The sequence below is a fragment of the Panthera onca genome, chromosome D3, assembly GCF_046562875.1.
Source record: "Panthera onca isolate mPanOnc1 chromosome D3, mPanOnc1 haplotype 2, whole genome shotgun sequence".
Classification (NCBI taxonomy): domain Eukaryota; kingdom Metazoa; phylum Chordata; class Mammalia; order Carnivora; family Felidae; genus Panthera; species Panthera onca.
In genome coordinates, this window is record NC_138350.1 from 28,367,530 (window position 1) to 28,385,593 (window position 18,064).

The 18,064-nt window shown below is 49.7% G+C and overlaps 1 protein-coding gene across 1 annotated transcript; it reads left to right on the forward strand.

Annotated features, from left to right (window-relative positions):
- The first annotated feature begins 173 nt into the window (after positions 1-173).
- LOC144613823 (leucine-rich repeat-containing protein 74B-like) lies at positions 174-17,327 on the forward strand. The gene is given in 10 exon segments (XM_078435316.2): positions 174-393; positions 1,761-1,903; positions 2,337-2,469; positions 3,398-3,604; positions 8,908-9,017; positions 10,004-10,119; positions 10,882-10,960; positions 12,993-13,088; positions 15,315-15,412; positions 15,414-17,327. Coding segments are annotated over 10 exon segments (1,257 nt in total). The 3' UTR covers positions 15,469-17,327.
- Positions 17,328-18,064: the final 737 nt, after the last annotated feature.

Below are 18,064 nucleotides of genomic sequence, written 5' to 3' on the forward strand. Positions count from 1 at the left end.
CGGCTGCCGGGAGGGGAGCGTTCCTATTGGCTGCAGCGGACGCCTGTTCGCTGCACGGCATATCCAATTGGTCGGCGCAGCCGGAGGGTCCGCCCACATCCCCGGGGAAGGGCTCGAGTTGCTGTGCGGTGCAGTCTCCGCCTCATTGCTGCCACTGAGAAATGGGCGTAACTATGAGGGGTCCCTACAAGAGGCCTGGGGAGAATGAAGGCGAGGAGGAGGAGGAGGAGGAGGAGGAGGAGGAGGAGGAGGAGGAGGAGGAGGAGGAGGAGGAGGAGGAGGAGGAGGAGGCGGCGGCGGCGACGGCGACAGCGGCCGCTGGGCATGTTGCAGGAGCCCCGGAGGCCGAGGAGCGTTCGGAAGTTGATTCAGACTCCGACCAGGAGACGGAAGGTGCTCCCGGGCAGGGATGGGGGCAGGCCTTTCTCCTCAACTGGGAGCTTATCCCGCAGGGTTGCAGAGGGCAGGCTGGGGCCAAGTAGGCAGGGGACCCCTGTCCAGCAGGGAGCGCACCCCTCCGTGCGACACCTTCAGGACAGCCTGTGGTCTCTCCAGTCCTGTGCCCTCCCCACAATGCTCCTGGCGGCATCAGGAGTTCCATCTTTAGAAAACGCCTCCAGGGGCGCTTGGGTGGCGAAGTCAGTTAAGTGTCCCACTCTTGATTTCCGCTCAGGTCCCGATCTCATGGTTTCATGAGTTTGAGCTTGAGGCCCGCATCACGCGCTGTGCTGACAGTGTGGAGCCTGCTTGGGATTCTCTCTCACTCTCTCCCTCTCTCTCTACTCCTCCCCCACTCACACTGTCTCTGTCTCTCTCAAAATAAATAAATAAACTTCAGAAAGAAAGAAAGAAAGAAAGATCTCAAAAGAAAGAAATAAGCTTAAGAAAGAAAGGAAAGGAAAGGAAAGAAGGAAGAAAAAAAAAAAAGAAAACACCTCCAGGGGCACCTGGCTGGCTCAGTAGGTGGAGTGGGGGACTCTTGATCTTAGGGTTGTGAGTTCGAGTCCCATCTTGGGTGTAGAAATTACTTAAAAAGAAAATCTTAAAAAAAAAAAAAAAAAAAAAGAGGGGTGCCTGACTGGCTCCGTTGGTTATTAAGCTTCGGACTCTTGATTTCGGCTCAGCTCATGACCTCACAGTTTGTGGGATTGAGCCCCAAGTCACGCTCTGAGCTGACAGGGTAGAGCCTGCTTGGGATTCTCTCTTTCCCTCTCTCTTTGCCTCTCTGCTGCTCTCTCTCTCTCTCTCTCTTAAAAATAAATAAATGAACTTTGAAAGAAAGAAAGAAAGAAAGAAAGAAAGAAAGAAAGAAAGAAAACACCCCCAAAGTGATGTTAAAATGTAAAAACTCCACCAAACAGTGTAAGAGGGGGTGTCCTACCCAGAAATGGGATCAGGGCTGGGTTTTCCCAACCCCCAGGAACAACTAAGCTAATGAATGTATAAAACAGAATTGTTTCAGTTTCTTCCCCCATAAAATGTTCACAAAACATACGTGTTCTGCAACCCAGTGGAAAACACATAGCATGCACTTTGGCATCAGACAGGCAGGGTCCTGATCCTGGCTCTACTCAGATTAGCTATTACTTTCTGCGTGACTTTAGGGAAAGGATTTGCTTTCTCTGAGCCTCAGTCTCTACTAGCAGAGGAAGAAATGCTTCTAGAGGGAAACACAGACCGGATGGTGACAGAGGGCGGGGGGAGGAGGCTACTGTGTGTAGAGAGGGATCTACATTCATCATCTCCCTGTCTCCTATCAGGCATCCATGGGCCTGGAGAACTGGTCAAGGACACCCTCTACCTGAGGTCTTGCCAGGCCCATAGAGTTGTGCCCGCCTCCTGCTTTCTGCGCCAAGGGAGCGCCCCAGAGCTGAACCTGCGGCACCGTGGCCTGGGGCCCCAGGTAACCTTGGGGAAACCCCGGGGCCAGGCTTGGAGTAAAAGGACCTCAGAGGCAGCAGCCATGGAGTGGCCCCTTCTTGAACCCATACTGCACACTCCCCAACTTTGCTATGTGCCAGGCACGTCCCATCCCCTGTATCTGGGTGACAGGTAGGATCAAGGCTATGACAGAATTCAGTGTAAGGGTTGAGGGGCCTGCAGGGGACCTCTAACCTGCTGGGGGGGGGCAGTCAGGGAAGGCTCCAGGAAGTGAGATCTGGGTGAAGCCTAAAAGAGAAGCAGGTGTCCCCTGGGCATGTGGGAAAGAGAGAGCCTTCCAGTTGGAGGGCACCAGGTGGGCTGAGCCCCGGAAACAAGCCAGGGTAGTGGCTAGCTGTGTCTGAGGCCTTCACCCCTAGGAAAGACCAGGCCCCTCAGGCCCCTCTTTGTCCAAGGGTGCCCGGGCTCTGGCTTTCGCACTGAACTCCAATCCCTATGTCAAGCGGCTGGACCTTCGAGACAATGGGCTCTGTGGGGCCGGTGCAGAGGCCCTGGCAGGTGCCCTAAGCAAAAGCAGCAGCATTTGTGGTAAGTGCTGAGTTTGGGGCTGGTGGGCACATTTGAGTCCTCCCTTTCCTGAGGAGTGTGGGCTCCCCCCCATAGCTGGGCCTTCTCACTTGGGGCCTGTTGGTGTTGCTGGTGCAGGGGTCTTAACACAGGGTGGGGCTGATGGGGGTGGAGTTCGAATCTCTGTGGTGCCCCCAATGCTGGATGCTACTCCTCTCCTGATTGCCTACTCCCCACTCCCCTCCTTGGCTGGCCAGCACCTCCCCCTCCATATGGTGGCCTCCCATTGCCTAAATGCAGGGTGAAAGGGTCCTCCAACAGAGAGCCAAGGGGTGGACAGTGTGAGAGGGTGGAGGGCTGGGTGGGAATGAAGTGGGGCTGGATGCAAACGCCACCTCTACCACCGATGAGCCACCTTCTACCAGGGATGACCCTGGGCAAGCCATTCACCCTTGCTGAGCCTTACTTTTCAATCTGTGAAATGGCCCCAACAATACTACTTAGCCCTTGGAGTTGTACTGAGTATTAAATGAAACTGCATATGTGACATGCTCCAAGCATGGCCACCTGGGCCGTCATTGCCAGTTCCCAGAAATGCATCAGTGAAGACTTCTGTGGGTGTATTATATCACTGCCAGGCATGAATCATCAACAGGGTGACTGGATCTCCATCGCAGGCATCCTGCACAGCACCATGAAGTAGGCGGTTTTAACCCCTTGACAAAGAAGCTTGTGGACGCGTGGGGTGGGTGTGGGCATCAGAGAAGCTGCCTGGGGGCCTGGGGAGATGCAGCTGGTGAGTGGCAGAGTCACCATGCGACCCAGGATGGTCCAGCTGCAAAGCCCCTTCTGCCGCCTCAGGTCTGGAGGTTTGGGGGATAGAGGAAGGCGGAAGAGGGTGGTGCCGGGCTTTGGATCCCACTGATTGAGAAGTGGTGCTGACCCCTAGATGTGGACCTGTCGGAGAACCAGCTGGGAGCAGTGGGAGCCCAGGCTGTCTGTGCTGCCCTCATGGTGAACCCAACCATGCAGAAGATACAGCTGGCAGGAAATGGCCTAGACGAGCAGGCAGCCCCGTACCTTGCTGAACTCCTGCTGGCCCACACAGGCCTGAAATCCCTGGACTTGAGCTATAACCAGCTGAATGACCAAGCAGGTAACATCTGACCAGGGTCACCATGGGGGCACTTGAGCCCATCTTCCTGGGGCAGGGGTGGGTGAAGGTTGGCAGGACCATTCTGAACATTCATACTCTGGCTCCCATTTCCCATGTTCCACTTTAGCCTACCCCTCTCCCTGTCCTTCCACACAGAACCCTTAATCCATTCCACGGAAGTCATGGCCTGCTGCTGCTGCATGTGCTGGGTGCTAATTTAGCCACTAGGGACCCAGTTGTGAACAAAACAAAGTCCCTGGCCTCAAGGAACACACGTTAACTAGATAATTCTCTACAATTATTGGTGCCACAAAATAAACAAAAGGAATGATTTTAGAGAAGAATGCTATAGACAGGTGGTTGGGGAGGGCTCTGTGAGATGACATTTAAGCTGAAATGCGCAGGGTGGGAAGGAATCAGCAATAGCAAGGCCAGAGAGAGAGAGCATTTAAAGCAGAGGAACAGTAAACATGCAGGCTTATTTCCCAGACTGATAGACACCGGTGTGACTGGGCTAGTGAGCCAGGAGAGAGGGGCCAAGCTGTGAGTTGAAGAGGCAGTGGAGAGCTTCAGGCCTACAAATCTTGGCAAAAGGCATGAAGATTTTATTTCAAGTACCGTCTTCACGGTACATCCACTTTGATGGGATTTCTTGATCTCACCACTTTCTCTCATGTCCCGGGGCCTTTGCACAGGCTATCAGCTTTGCCAGGAGCATGCACTTCTACCTGTCTGTCCTCAAGCACTCCAGCCAGTTACAGGAATCACTCAGGACCCTGGGTTAGGAATACAAATTCCTGGGCCCTGAGCCTGCTGAACCAGAATCTTGGTGGGGGGATGCCCATGCATCCACATTTTAATGGGTACCCCAGGAGATTTATCTGATCAAGAAAGTTTTGGAATCACTTTTCTGTCTCAAGCTGCTTAGGGTAGGAATGGTACCAGCCTTGGCCTTTGAGAATCAGCCTTAGAATTTAACTGCCAGAGAGCCATTTACCTTCTAAGAAAATTATCTTGTTTTGAGAGAGAGAGAGAGAGAACACAAGGGGGTGTGTGTGGGGAGAGAGACAGAGAGACAGAGAGAGAGGCAGAGAGGAGACACAGGATCTGAAGCAGGCTCCAGGCTCTGAGCTGTCAGCACAGAGCCCAATATGGGGCTCGAATCCACAAACTGTTAGATCATGACCTGAGCTGAAGTCAGTCGCTTTAACTGACGAAGCCACCCAGGTGCCTCCCTTCTAAGAGAATTATCATGATAAGTCTGTGAAATTAAAAGAGAAGTTCAGGGGGCGCCTGGGTGGCGCAGTCGGTTGAGCGTCCGACTTCAGCCAGGTCACGATCTTGCGGTCCGTGAGTTCGAGCCCCGCGTCAGGCTCTGGGCTGATGGCTCGGATCCTGGAGCTTGTTTCCGATTCTGTGTCTCCCTCTCTCTCTGCCCCTCCCCCGTTCATGCTCTGTCTCTCTCTGTCCCAAAAATAAATAAAAAACGTTGAAAAAAAATTAAAAAAAAAAAAAAAAAAAAAAAAAAGAAGTTCAGGGCTGCCTGGGTGGATCAGTCAGTTAAGTGTCTGACTTCACCTCAGGTCATGATCTCGTGGTTTGTGAGTTCAAGCCTTGCATTGGGCTCTCTGCTGTCAGCACAGAGCCCACTTCAGATCTTCTGTCTCCCTCTCTCTCTGCCCCTCCCCTACTCTCTCTCTCTCTCTCTCTCTCTCAAAAACTTGAAAGTTTTTTTTTTCAAGTTTCAAAAACTTGAAAACAGGGAGAGAAGTTTATTTCAGACTTCCAAAAAACTAAGTATAGATGTCTCCCAGATCTTCACAGTGAAAAGGTAAGCACCAGAGAGACAGCCAGGATAGTAGGGGCCGGAAGCTAAAGCTCTGTGAAGCCTGCACAAATATGGAGTACGGAGGTCTTCATCTTGGAAAAGGACAAACTCAGCAGGACCATTTTGTTTCCCTAAATGGGGATCTGTGGGGATCTCAACTCCCTTGAGGGGTGAAGAGCTTAGGTCTCAATCTCCCGATCTGACCCATGGCGAAGGTAGCCCCTGCCTCATAGTTGGCTACAGAGGTCATGAAGACCAAGTATTGGAATTTCAAGAGGCCAATCATGCATGTTGGAGAATCTCCTCACCCTCTAGTTGTTCAGAAAGAAGGGTTTCCCTACAAAGTGCGGACCACCACTCTCTTCTCAGCCCTAGAAGTGTCTGTATCTGAGAACCCGCCGTGTCAGACCCAGTGCGAGTGTGGAATCCAGAGTCCTAGCTCAGGAAGGCATCACTGGGAGTCCTAGCAGCCTTGCAGGGAGCTCTCCAAGGTGCCAAAGCATCTTGCTCCAGTGGGTCCTACTGGAGTAGGCTGGCTGGCTTTCTTTCTTTTTCTTTCTTTCTTTCTTTCTTTCTTTCTTTCTTTCTTCCTTTCTTTTAAAAATTTTTAACATTTTTATTTATTTTTGAGAGACAGACAGAGCGCAAGCAGGGGAGGGGCAGAGAGAGAGAGGGAGACACAGAAGCAGGCTCCAGGCTCTGCACGGTCAGCACAGAACCTGATGCGGGGCTTGAACCCACCAACTGTGAGATCATGACCTGAGCCGAAGTTGGATGCTTACTGGACTGAGCCACCCAGGTGTCCCTCTTTCTTTCTGCCTTTCTTTCTGCCTTTCTTTCTGCCTTTCTTTTTTCTTTCTTCCTGTCTTTCTTCCTGTCTCTGTCTTTCTTTTCTTTTCTTTTCTTTTCTTTTCTTTTCTTTTCTGTCTCTCCTCTCTCTTTCTTTCTTTTTTCGAGATTTTACTTTTGGGGCTCATGGTTGGTTCAGTAGGTTGTGCTTCTGACTCTTGATTTTGGCATAGGTCACGATCTCACGGTTTGTGGGATTGACCCCTGAGTTGGGCTCTGAGCTGAGAGTGTGGAGCCTGCTTCAAATTCTCTCTTTCCCTCTCTTTCTGCCCCTCCCCTGCTCACTCTCTCCCTCTCTCAAAATAAATAGATAAACTTAAAAAATATCCCATGTTTAAGTAACTTCTACACCTAAGGTGGGGCTTGAACTCACAACTCCTAGATCAAGAGTTGCATGCTCTACTGACTGAGCCAGCCAGGCACCCCCCAAGCAGGCTAGTTCTGCTTAATTAGTGCATCTGTTTTTCTTCCGTGCATTTCTTCAAACTAGCCTCACTAAACCTGCAAGAGGAGGGGCTGAGACCATGGAGAGGAGTCAAATTCAGATCCTTGAGGGACTCCTAGGCTGATGGGAAAGACTGGCCAGGCAAAGAGAGGTCATTAGATCAGAGCCTGGAAGGGTAGAAGCATAGTGGACCTGGGGCCTGAGGCAGCCTAGCCCAGCTGGGTAAGCAAGGCTTCCTGATGTCATGAACCCAGGTTAGAAGGACGAGGAGCTGTTATCCAGGTGAAGAAGGGGGTCAACAGTTCTACACAGGGGGACAGCCCAGAGGCATGGGAGCAGGTCAGACTGGCTGAATGCTGACAGAGTGGAGAGCATGATGGGTGGCTGGGGCTTCTCTGCATTTTATAAGCTAAAAATCTCTTGGGGTTTCTTACCCTGCACTGCTCCCTCTTTCCTTTCTCCACCACAAGCGTCTCCTTTGCACACAGCTGCACCAGCCTCATCACCTTTTGCCTACAGACTATGGCACAAGCCTTCCAACTGGTTTCCTGGGTTGTAACCCTGCCCCTGCCTACCCCAGTCCATACCCTACACCTGCCACTAAGGAGCCCAGCCTTGTCATTTCTTAAAGCCCTCCCTGCCTACTAATCAGTTTGTGCCCAAAAGTCTTGGTCCAGCATTGATGGCCTCTCAGTATCTTTCCAGGGTCCATCATTGCTACCTCATTTCACTGGCTTCCCCCCACCCACCAGGCCTGTGGGAATTTCCTCAGGTGCTCTGTGCTCCCACATGCCTCTACACATTTGCTCTTTCCCATGTCTGTTCTCCACTGTGCATGCACACACACCTGGTGAGTCCCTCAGTCTTCAAGATTATCTCCTTTTTCCTCACTTTCCTGACCCTCCTCAAAAGGGAGTAAGTCCCCACGCTGTTCCCACACATCCCCATTTGTAGTCTATAATAACTCACATCCCATTAAGTTGTATTTACATTTGAACAACATGGGTTTGACTGCATGGGTCCACTTATACACAATTTTTTAAATAAATACAGTCTAGTATTATAAGTGTATTTCCTCTTATGATTTTCCTTCTTTTTTTAAGTTTTATTTATTTATTTTGAGAGAGAGAGAGAGCGAGCAAGCACGTGCATAAGCGGGGGAGGAGCAGAGAGTGGGGAGAGAGAGAATCCCAAGCAGGCTCCATACTGTCAGCACAGAGCCTGACACTGGGCTTGATCTCACAAACCATGAGATCATGACCTGAGCCAAAAGCAAGAGTTGGATGTTCGACCTACTGAGCCACCCAGGTGCCCCACATAATTTTCTTAATATTTTCTTCAGGTGGGGCGCCTGGGTGGCTCAGTCGGTTGAGCATCTGACTTTGGCACATGATCTCACCGTTTGCGAGCTCAAGCCCCATGTGGGGCTCGGTGCTGACCGTTCAGAGCCTGGAGCCTGCTTCAGTATCTGTGTCTCCCTCTCTTTCTGCCCCTCCCCCGCTCTCTCTCTGTGTCTCTCAAAAATAAATAAACATTTAAAAATAATAATAATAATATTGGGGTGCCTGGGTGGCTCAGTCGGTTAAGCGTCTGACTTCAGCTCAGGTCATGATCTCTCAGTTTGTGAGTTTAAGCCCCGCGTTGGGCTCTGTGTTGCCAGCTCAGAGCCTGGAGCCTGCTTCTGATTCTGTGTCTCCCTCTCTCTCTCTCTGTCCTTCCACTGCTCACGCTCTGTCTCTCTCTCTCAAAAATAAATGAACATTAAACAAATTTTTAAAAATAATAATAATATTTTCTTCAGGTTACTTTATTGTAAGAATACAGCATATAATAGGTATAACATACAAAATATGTGTTAATCAACACTTTACATTCTCGATAAAGTCTTCTTTCTAAAATCCAATAGCAGTGGGCTGTTAGTAGTTGAGGTTTGGGGGGGCGGTCAAAGTTATATGCAGATTTTTGGCTGCACAGGGGTTGGCACCCCTAACCCCTGTGCTATTCAAGGGTCAACTGCTTCTCCCCCATTAAATGTGAATTCTTTTAGGACAGAGCAGGCCCATATAGGGTTCAACTTGGTGACTGTTGTGCCAAGCGGAGACCCTGGCACACAGCGGTCATCAGTATTATTTTTTGAGGGAAAGAACAGAGTGAATAAGGCCTGTCTTGGTGTTTCCGAAGGGGAGATGCTTGGACCAGCCCTGGCAGAAAATACTGGACTCACCGAGCTTAATATAAACTGGAATCACCTTCGAGGACCAGGAGCTGTAGCCTTTGCCAGGGCACTGGAGGTATGAACACCTCTGTCACCCATCTGCCCTCTGGCCTGGCCTGTGGGGACAGTCTCCCAGGTGCCAGCTTCCTATCTTTGCAGCTCTTCAGAAATGACCCTTGGATCCTTCAAGCAGAGCTTAAAGAATATTTTGTTTGGTGATTTTAATTGTCCCAGCCCCATTTCGTGACTCCAAAATACCGTGCTCACTCTCATGTCACTTACTCAAGGGTCTGCAGTTCAATGTTGCACACCTTCTCCATTTATTACAGACATATGGCTGGTGGGGGACATCGTGCAGTCTGGTGACACATGCCTGCTATGGGCACATGCAGATGCTTCCCTGAGATGACAGCCCTGCACCCTGCGTCCCAGCACATACTCTTAAACATCCCACCTGCTTCCTTCGATGTTGTGGTTCATAAGCCTCGGGAATGCATGGCTCCTAGCCCCTGTCAGGATGCCCCTGGTGCTGGCTAGCTTTGTGGGGCCCTCCTCAGGGAACAGCAGCAGCTGCCTTGCCCCCCTCCTCAGGGGCTGACCTGGGGATCCTGGCCCACAGGGTGGTGGGTCAGGCTCTGTCCTCCCAGTGCACCCACAAGCTCCTGCTCTTCTCCCCATCACAGCCCCCCAAAAGCCCTTCACCAGAGTCCCTCTGTCATTCTGCTCTGTGCCTCAGAGGACCTACCCTTGAGCCTCCCCCCCCCCCCGCCCCCAGCAGTCATGGAACCAGACCACTGTGTCCCTGGGGTCTGCTGCTGAGCGGTGGGCCTCTCAGTCTCTGAGGATCATCCACACCCACAACCACCCTTGGTGCTGTGCTTCCAGTCATTTGGTTCTCCCGGTCACCGTCATCCAAGCCACAAGACTCTTACCAGGAACCTCTGACCTTCTGCTCTCAGCCCGTGCTTTTTTGCACCCTGGGCCTCCCGGGCTCTGAGGCTGTGACCCCTGGCTTTCCCCACTTCACAGGTGGTCTCCTGGCTTCACTCTTTTGCATTCTAGGCAAACATCTTCCTGAGAGTCCTGGACATCTCATACAATGGCTTTGGAGATCCTGGAGCATCTGCAGTGGGTGAGGCACTTAAGACCAACAATGTGTTGGAAGAGCTCAACATGAGGTGAGGCACACAGGGTGGCCCTGTGTCACAGTCTCCAGATCCATAGCCACCTGAGGGACCAGGGACTCCATGATCCTGTTGCTGTTTACCACCTTAGCAACACCCAAGCCTACCACAGTTTACCCACGATGGGGCTTGAGACACAATCCAAGAGCACCCAGCTCCCTCCTTCTCACTCAAGTTTAGCACTGGGTTTTTTTTTTTTTTTAAGTTTGAAAAAAAATTATTTAAGTAATCTCTACACCCTACAAGAGTTCAAACTCATGACCTCAAGATCAAGAGTCACGGGCTCTATCGACTGAGCCAGCCGGGTGCCCCTCAAGTTCAGCACTTGTTTGTACCTTGGAGCTCATAATTCCTGACGGATAGGTGGGGGCTGCTAGTGAAAACATATATGTAAAACATCTTCACTTGAGAAGGGGAGGAGGGGTGCCTGGGTGGCTCAGTTGTTTGCGTGTCCAACTCAACTTTGGCTCAGGTCATGATCCCAGGGTCGTGGGGGGGGGGGCGGTAAAGGAGGGGAAAGTAGGGGAGGGATGCTCCAGGTGTGCTTGCTGAGTGATCTCCCTCAACACTGGGAACCAGGGCTGTTATCCAGCTTTTACATACTGACCTTCCCAGGGTCCCTGGGGCATCAGTGGAGGCTGGAACATGAAGCCCAAGCAGGTGGATGCACCAGCAACACCAGCTTGGACCCTGGGACCATCTGGCTCTACACAGCTGCTCGGAAGGTAGCAAAATGCATATGTCTTTCTGTTGCAGCAACAACCGCATCTCTGCAGTGGGAGCCCTGAGCCTGGGCCTGGGCCTCCGGGTCAACCAGACACTGAGGATTCTTGTTGTGAGTGCTAGCCTGATGGGGCAGGCCCCAGCATAGACCTGCCTGTATGTGTCCACACAGATCCATCCCTCCCCTGCCTCATCTCCCCACTCCAGTGGCAGCAGGGTACGAAATTTCTAGAGCCCAGATGAGGGAGGGGACCTCCTGGCTTCCTCCTATGACCACTTCTTTCCCTTGCCATTCCCTCACCCATCTCTGACCTGACCCCGGCACTTCTTCCGACTCCTCCCTCGTCCATCCTTCTCCCCCCAACCCCCAGCAGTGTCACCTCCACCTCCCGACTGTCCTTGCTCCTTCTCAGCTCACTGGGTCAGCCCAGGTGTACCGTTGGCTATGCTCAGACCTACTTGAGGCCTTGTGTGACAGATGGGGTTTCCCTTTCTTCAGCATTGCCAGTTGGGTAGGAAAAGGGAGGGTGCAATGGAACGTGAAGCCCAAGAGGGCCACTGTGCTCAGAGGACAGGTCCTGGGTGGCATCCAGCCCTGCCTGGCTCTCAGCTCCATCAACTGGCAGAAGAGCCCCCTGTGGGCATCTGGGTGGCTCAGTCGGTTAAGCATCAGACTTTGGCTCAGGTCATGATCTCATGGTTCATGAGTTCAAGCCCCGCATCAGTCTCTACTGTCAGTGCAGAGCACACTTTAGATCTTCTGTCTCCTCTCTCTGTGCCTCCCCTGCCCATGCGTGCGCGCTCTCTCTCTCTCTCTCTCTCTCTCTCTCTCTCATAAACATTAAAAAAGAAGAAGAAGAAGAGCCCCCCGAAGCACTCCCATCCACGCTCCCCCCTGCAGCCCAGACCTCTCTTAAGCTCTGGATCCCCATTTACAGCCACCTGCCGGACCATCCCCTGGATGTCCCATGGGCATAAAGCACAACCCGAAGGCATCCTCTCTCTCTAAGGGCTGCCTCTTGGTGGTGGGGGAGGGGGGCTCCTCACTGAGTCAGAAGTAGGCGCCCAGTACTCACTCCTCCCTCTCTTTTCCTTGCCTTCCAACCTTCATCTTACTTCCTGCAGGGTGCTGGGGCTGCCTGCTCTTCCTTCTCACTTCCCCTCAAGTTCCGTTGACCTGTGAATTTCCCATCTCTGGTCCTTCCTTCTCACCTGCCAGTTGATCTTTCTTTTTTTTTTTTTTTTTTTAATTTTTTTTTTCAACGTTTTTTATTTATTTTTGGGACAGAGAGAGACAGAGCATGAACGGGGGAGGGGCAGAGAGAGGGAGACACAGAATCGGAAACAGGCTCCAGGCTCCGAGCCATCAGCCCAGAGCCTGACGCGGGGCTCGAACTCACGGACCGCGAGATCGTGACCTGGCTGAAGTCGGACGCTCAACCGACTGCGCCACCCAGGCGCCCCTGTCAGTTGATCTTTCTAAAGCAGAAACATGCTCCCGTCCCCTCCTTGCTTTAAACCTGTCAACGGCTCCCCTCTGGATAAATCCAAGGTTAGTAGTATGTCATTCACCGCACATTGGGCTCTGGGCTCTGCCACAGCCCCTCTGCCTTCCACCGCTGAAGTTCATTCGCTCACCCCAAGCTGCTCTGAATTTTCTGCACATGATGCAATTTCTCCCCTTTGTTTTGCTCCTCCTGCTCTTGCTGAAATACCCAGCTCTGCCCGCCTCACCCGTAAAGCTCAGTGCGGGTGCGTAAACTTCACCTCCCCAGAAGAGTTGATGTACACTCTCATTGCACTTATCACACTGCATTTTCATGATGTTTCCTTTTCCTCTCCTCCCCGTGATGGGTGAATTCCTTAAAGGCAGAGCTGTGCCTTGTGTGTCCGTATCTTTGGCACCTGGCACAGATTTGGGCACATGGTGGGCGCTCAGCCAGTGCGTACTCCCTTCCCCTCTTCCCCAGCCTCACCGCCTCACCCAGGGTGTTTTGTCAGTGGAGACAAATTCTGAGCTGAGACAGTGGGGCTGTCCTGAGGCACTTGTCATCAGAGATGAAGAATCCTTCCCTCCCTTTGGACTTGCTCCACCTCCAGCTTCCCTGGGCTCAGTTTTTCTCAATTGTGTGTGTGTTTCTCAGATGTCCAGGAATCCCATGCGAGGTGAAGGCTGCTTTGGAGTTCTAAAGTCTGTCCGGGATAATCCAGGGTCCTCCCTGGAACTGCTGGATTTCTCTGTAAGAGCTTTTCATAAATCTCATCTGTGATCCTTCCAACAGCCCCACGAGTTCTCATTTAGAGGAAGAAAGTAGGGATTAGAGAAACAGCATGTCCTGCTCAGATACTTAGTGTGGCTAAGTCTGAGTTCCACCCCAGGCCTCAATGGAGGGTCACAATGCCACTGTGGCTTTATTTCCACTCCTGACTGGGGGATACCGTTGCGGTCTCATCTCTGGCTCATGCCTGGGTTCTTCATTGGCTGAGAGAGAATTGCCTCAGAGGACACTTAGCTCGCTGTTCACTGATGTTTGGATTTGAAGGTTCAGTACTTACCCACCTCACCCCCTGGCCTGTTCTGCCTGCAGGTGGATATTGGTGCTGGAAGATTCACTCATGTGGCTTTGAGGGAGATTAAGACTCCTTTTCATTCAGTTGTGGGTTTTGTTTTTTGTTTTTTATTTTTAGGGGAGAGGGGCAAAGGGAGAGAGAGAGAATGAGAGAGAGAGAGAGAGAGAGAGAGAGAGAGAGAGAATGAGAGAGAGAGAGAGACAGAGAGACAGAGACAGAGAGAGAATCTTAGGCAGGCTCCATGCTAAGCATGGAGCCTGATGCAGGGCTCAATCCCACGACCCTGAGATCCTGACCTGAGCTGAAATCAAGAGTCAAATGCTCAACCAACTGAGCCACCGAGGCGTCTCAATTGTGCCTTTTAAATATAGAAAATTCAGGGCACCTGGGCGGCTCAGTTGGTTAAGTGTCTGACTCTTGCTTTTGGTTCAGGTCATGATCTCATGGTTCATGAGATCAAGCCCCATGTTGGTCTCTGCACTGAAAGGAGGGAGCCTGCTTGGGATTCTCTCTCTCTCCCTCTGTCTTTCCCTCCCCTGCTCGCTCGCACTCTCTCTCTCAAAATAAATAAACTTAAAAATATATAGAGAAAATTATATAAGCAGTTAAACATTAAGGAGAGAATCCCCAAACACCAGTTATTAAGCTGAAGTCTAGTCACAAATCACTGCTTATTCTAACCCTCATTTATTTAAAACCAGATTTGTGTCAAAGTCTTTCCAGAAACGTTTTTACAGTTCCAATCCTTCAGGCTTGGGACAACTGATGCTTCCTTCTTCTTACTGCTTATTGATTCCTTCTGCCTGCCGAGTTTCTACAGCTCCAAAGCCAGAGAGTAGCATGCCTTGACCATGTTCCTCTTGCTCTGCGAGAATTCCTGTCAGCACTGGATTCCATCATTAAAAAAAAAAAAAAAAAAAAAAAAAAAAAAAAAGGAATTCTATATGAAACTGTTCTGCAAAAATACATGCTTATTCAATATAATGTATGGTTATTAACAGAAGCTTTTAGCATAACAGAAACACCACAGACTTTGGAATCAGGCCTGGGACCAAATCCTGAGTCCATCAACATGGGATCTTCTGAATTGGAGAGCAACACCTGTCTAGATGCAATGTTCCATTTTCCTATTCCTTAACTGTTATTAGTCTAATCTCCCTAGCCTAGATCTTCTCAGTTTTAAGGGAAATACTTCGGGGCACCCGAAATGCTCAGCTGGTTGAGCGTCCAACTTCGGCTCAGGTCATGATCTCACAGTTTGTGAGTTCGAGCCCCGCGTCGGGCTCTGGGCTGACAGCTCAGAGCCTGGAGCCTGCTTCGGATTCCATGTCTCCTTCTCTCTCTGCCCATCCACTGCTTGCGCTCTGTCTCTCTGTCTCTCAAAAATAAATAACTGTAAGGGAAATACTTCTAAATCCTTACAGTTCATGTAAAACCATTCCCAGGGCTCAGCCTGGTCTTTCTGTGAAATGGGGCTAAAATCTCCCACCCAGAGTCATTGTGAAGATGGGATGAGATAGCAGACCCCACAGAAAAGGCCTATGTAGAGAAAGACACTATTGGTGCTAGTATCCTTCCCCTCACTCCCCGTGCCTTTACATTTGTTTTTGAGGAATAACGTTTATGCTGAAAAGTGCACATGGATTGGGGTGTGAATTTCCACAAACAGCACAGACCTATGCAACCGACCCGCAGGTCAAGAAATCACAGACTCCAAGGAGCCCCCCGGAGCCCCTTCCCTTCCCTATTTTAATAGTTTGGGGACTGATGACATTGTCATCCATAGGAGAGAAGCTGCCCTAAGGATTTTCTCCAAAACCTTGTGTGTACCAGCAAAAACCAGCAAAGTTCTCAGAAGGTGGTAATGTACTGCCTTGTAATGGGTTTCTCCTCAGGATATCCAAGTGGACAGAGAGTTTGATGACCTCGCTATCTCAGTGAAGGTAATTCTTCCAGCACTCCATATAAAGACTGCTGCCCACAGAGTGGAGTACAAAAGACTTGCCTCCAGTCTACACCCCGTCCCTACTGGCGTCTGTCCCTAAGTGACTGCGGTATGTGGCTTCCTCTCACATTGGCCACTTCAACTTCAATATGGAGGGTTCTTGGCCTCATGATGCTTTATTACCACTTGAGTCTGCAGTGAGTCCCATGTCAGCTGGGTGGTAAGTCCTGTGGAGCCTGTCTTCATGATGACTCAGACAATCGTACCCTCCTCTCCATCCCATGGCCTCTGTTAATGCAGAGTGTGGGCCTTCCTTTGCTCACACTAATTTCCGTAACATGAACTTGTGCTGTGTGCTACATGTTGAGCTGGGTATGGGGTCAAAGATCTCCAAAGTTCCTGCCTTGGTGACTTCAAGAGACCATGAAAATATAAGGTGGTGTGTGACTGGCATTCCCAAACTCAACTTGCCAGAGCGCAAACTGACACAACGTTTTTGGAAGGTTTTATGTACCAAGAGCCTTAAAACTGCCTATGTCCTTTGATTCAATGGTCTGACTAATCTGCTCTTCAGAAATAACCAGAGATGCATAAAAATATTGATGCCCAGGGGTGCCTGAGTGGCTCAGTAGGTTCATGCGTTTGAGCCCCGCATCGGGCTCTGTGCTAAAAGCTCAGAGCCTGGAGCCTGCTTCAGATTGTGTCTCCCTCCCTCTCTGCTCCTCCCTCACTCGTGCTCTCCCTCTCTCTCTCTCTCACACACACACAAAAGTAAATAAGTATTTTTAAATGTTTCACAAAAAAATATTGATGCCCAAAAATGCTCACTGAAAGGCTGTTTATAATATGAAAATTGGAAATAATCTAGATGCCCAATAACAGGGGACTGATTAACTAAGAATTGGAACTCTGCAATCATTAAAAGCCAAGCGTTCAAAAAACATTGAACACGTTAACAGTTTATGAAAAAGCACATGGTTAATGTTAAGTGAGAAAATCAGGATTGAAAAAAAAATCACATGGTTTGTCTGGCAGTTCCTTAAAAAGTTGAACCTGTAGTTTATCACAGACCCAGCAATTCGTGTCATAGAGAAATGAAAACATGTGTTCACAGCAGCTTTATTCATAATATCCACGAAGTACAAATGTCCACCAACTGATGAATGGGTAAATAAAATATGGTATAGGGGCACCTGGGTGGCTCAGTCAGGTGAGCAACCGGCTTTTGATTTCGGCTTAGGTCATGAGCTCACGAACCTTGGGATGGAGCCCTGCATCAGGCTCTGTGCTGTGCGTTGGTGGAGCAGAGCCTGCCTCGGAGTCTCTCTCTCCCTCTCTCCCTTGCTCTTTCTTTCTCTCAAAATGAATAAAATAAACATTAAAAAATAAAATAAAAATGGTATGCCCATACAATGGAATATTATTTGGCCGTAAAAAGAAATGAAATTTGAGGTGATGATAGCATTCTAAACTTGCTTGTGGTAATGGCTGCACAACTCTGTGAATATACCAAAAGTAATTGGACATTTTAAACAGATGAATTGTAGAGTATGTGAACTGTATCTCAATAAAGCTGTTTACAAGAAACAGGAGTGAAGGATCATGCTACCACAGGCATGTATCATGTAACAGGAGGAATGTGTCATGCTACAACATGAATGAACCTTGAAAACATGATGCTGTGAAAGAAGCCATTCACAAAAGACCACATATTGTATGATTCCGTTTATAGGAAATGTCCAGAATAGGTAAATCTACCAAGACAGAAAGTAGATTAGAAGTTGCCTAGGGCTGGGGCGCCTGTGTGGCTCAGTGGGTCGAACATCTGACTCTTGATTTCAGCTGATTGTGATCCCAGGGGATTGAGTCCTGTGTCCTGTGTCTCCATGCTGAGCATGGAGGCTTCTTGGGATTCTCTCACTCACTTGCTCTGCTCCTGCTCTCTCGCTCTCTCTCTCTCTCTCTCTCACTCTCTCTCTCTCGCTCTAAAATAAAATTTAAAAGAAGTTGCCTAGGGCTAGGGAGATGGGAGGGACTGGAGGTTGGTAGCGAAAGAGCATGGGTGTTTTTGGAGATGATAAAAATGTTCTAAAATGGATTGTGATGGGGCGCCTGGGTGGCTCACTCGGTTATGCATCCAACTCTTGATTTTGGCTCAGGTCCTGATCTCACGGTTTGTGGGTTTGAGCCCTGCTTCAGGCTCCCCGCTTACAGTGTGAAGCCTGCTTGTGATTCTCTCTCTCTCTCTCTCTCTCTCTCCACCCCTCCACCACTCATGCTCTCTCTAAATAAATAAATAAATAAATAAATAAACTTAAATAAGTCACCTTCTCTAACTTTTCAAATGGATTGTGGTGATGGTTGCACAACTCTGTGAATATACTGCAAACCACTGGATTGTACACCACTTTAAGTGGGTGAGTTGTGGGGTACCTGGCTGGCTCAGTTGGTAGAGCATGTGATTTGATTTCAGGGTTGTGGGTTTGAGCCCCACATTGGGTGTAGAGATTACTTACAAACAAAAAACATATTTTTAAAACAATGAGTGAATTGTATGGTATGTGGATTATATCTCAAGAAAGTTGTTACTAAAACAAAAAATCATATTGTTGGATCCAATTTTGTAAAACCCATGTATAAGTATATACACAGGGGAAAAAGAAACTAAGAACACCTTGACATATTAATAGTGTTTAGCTA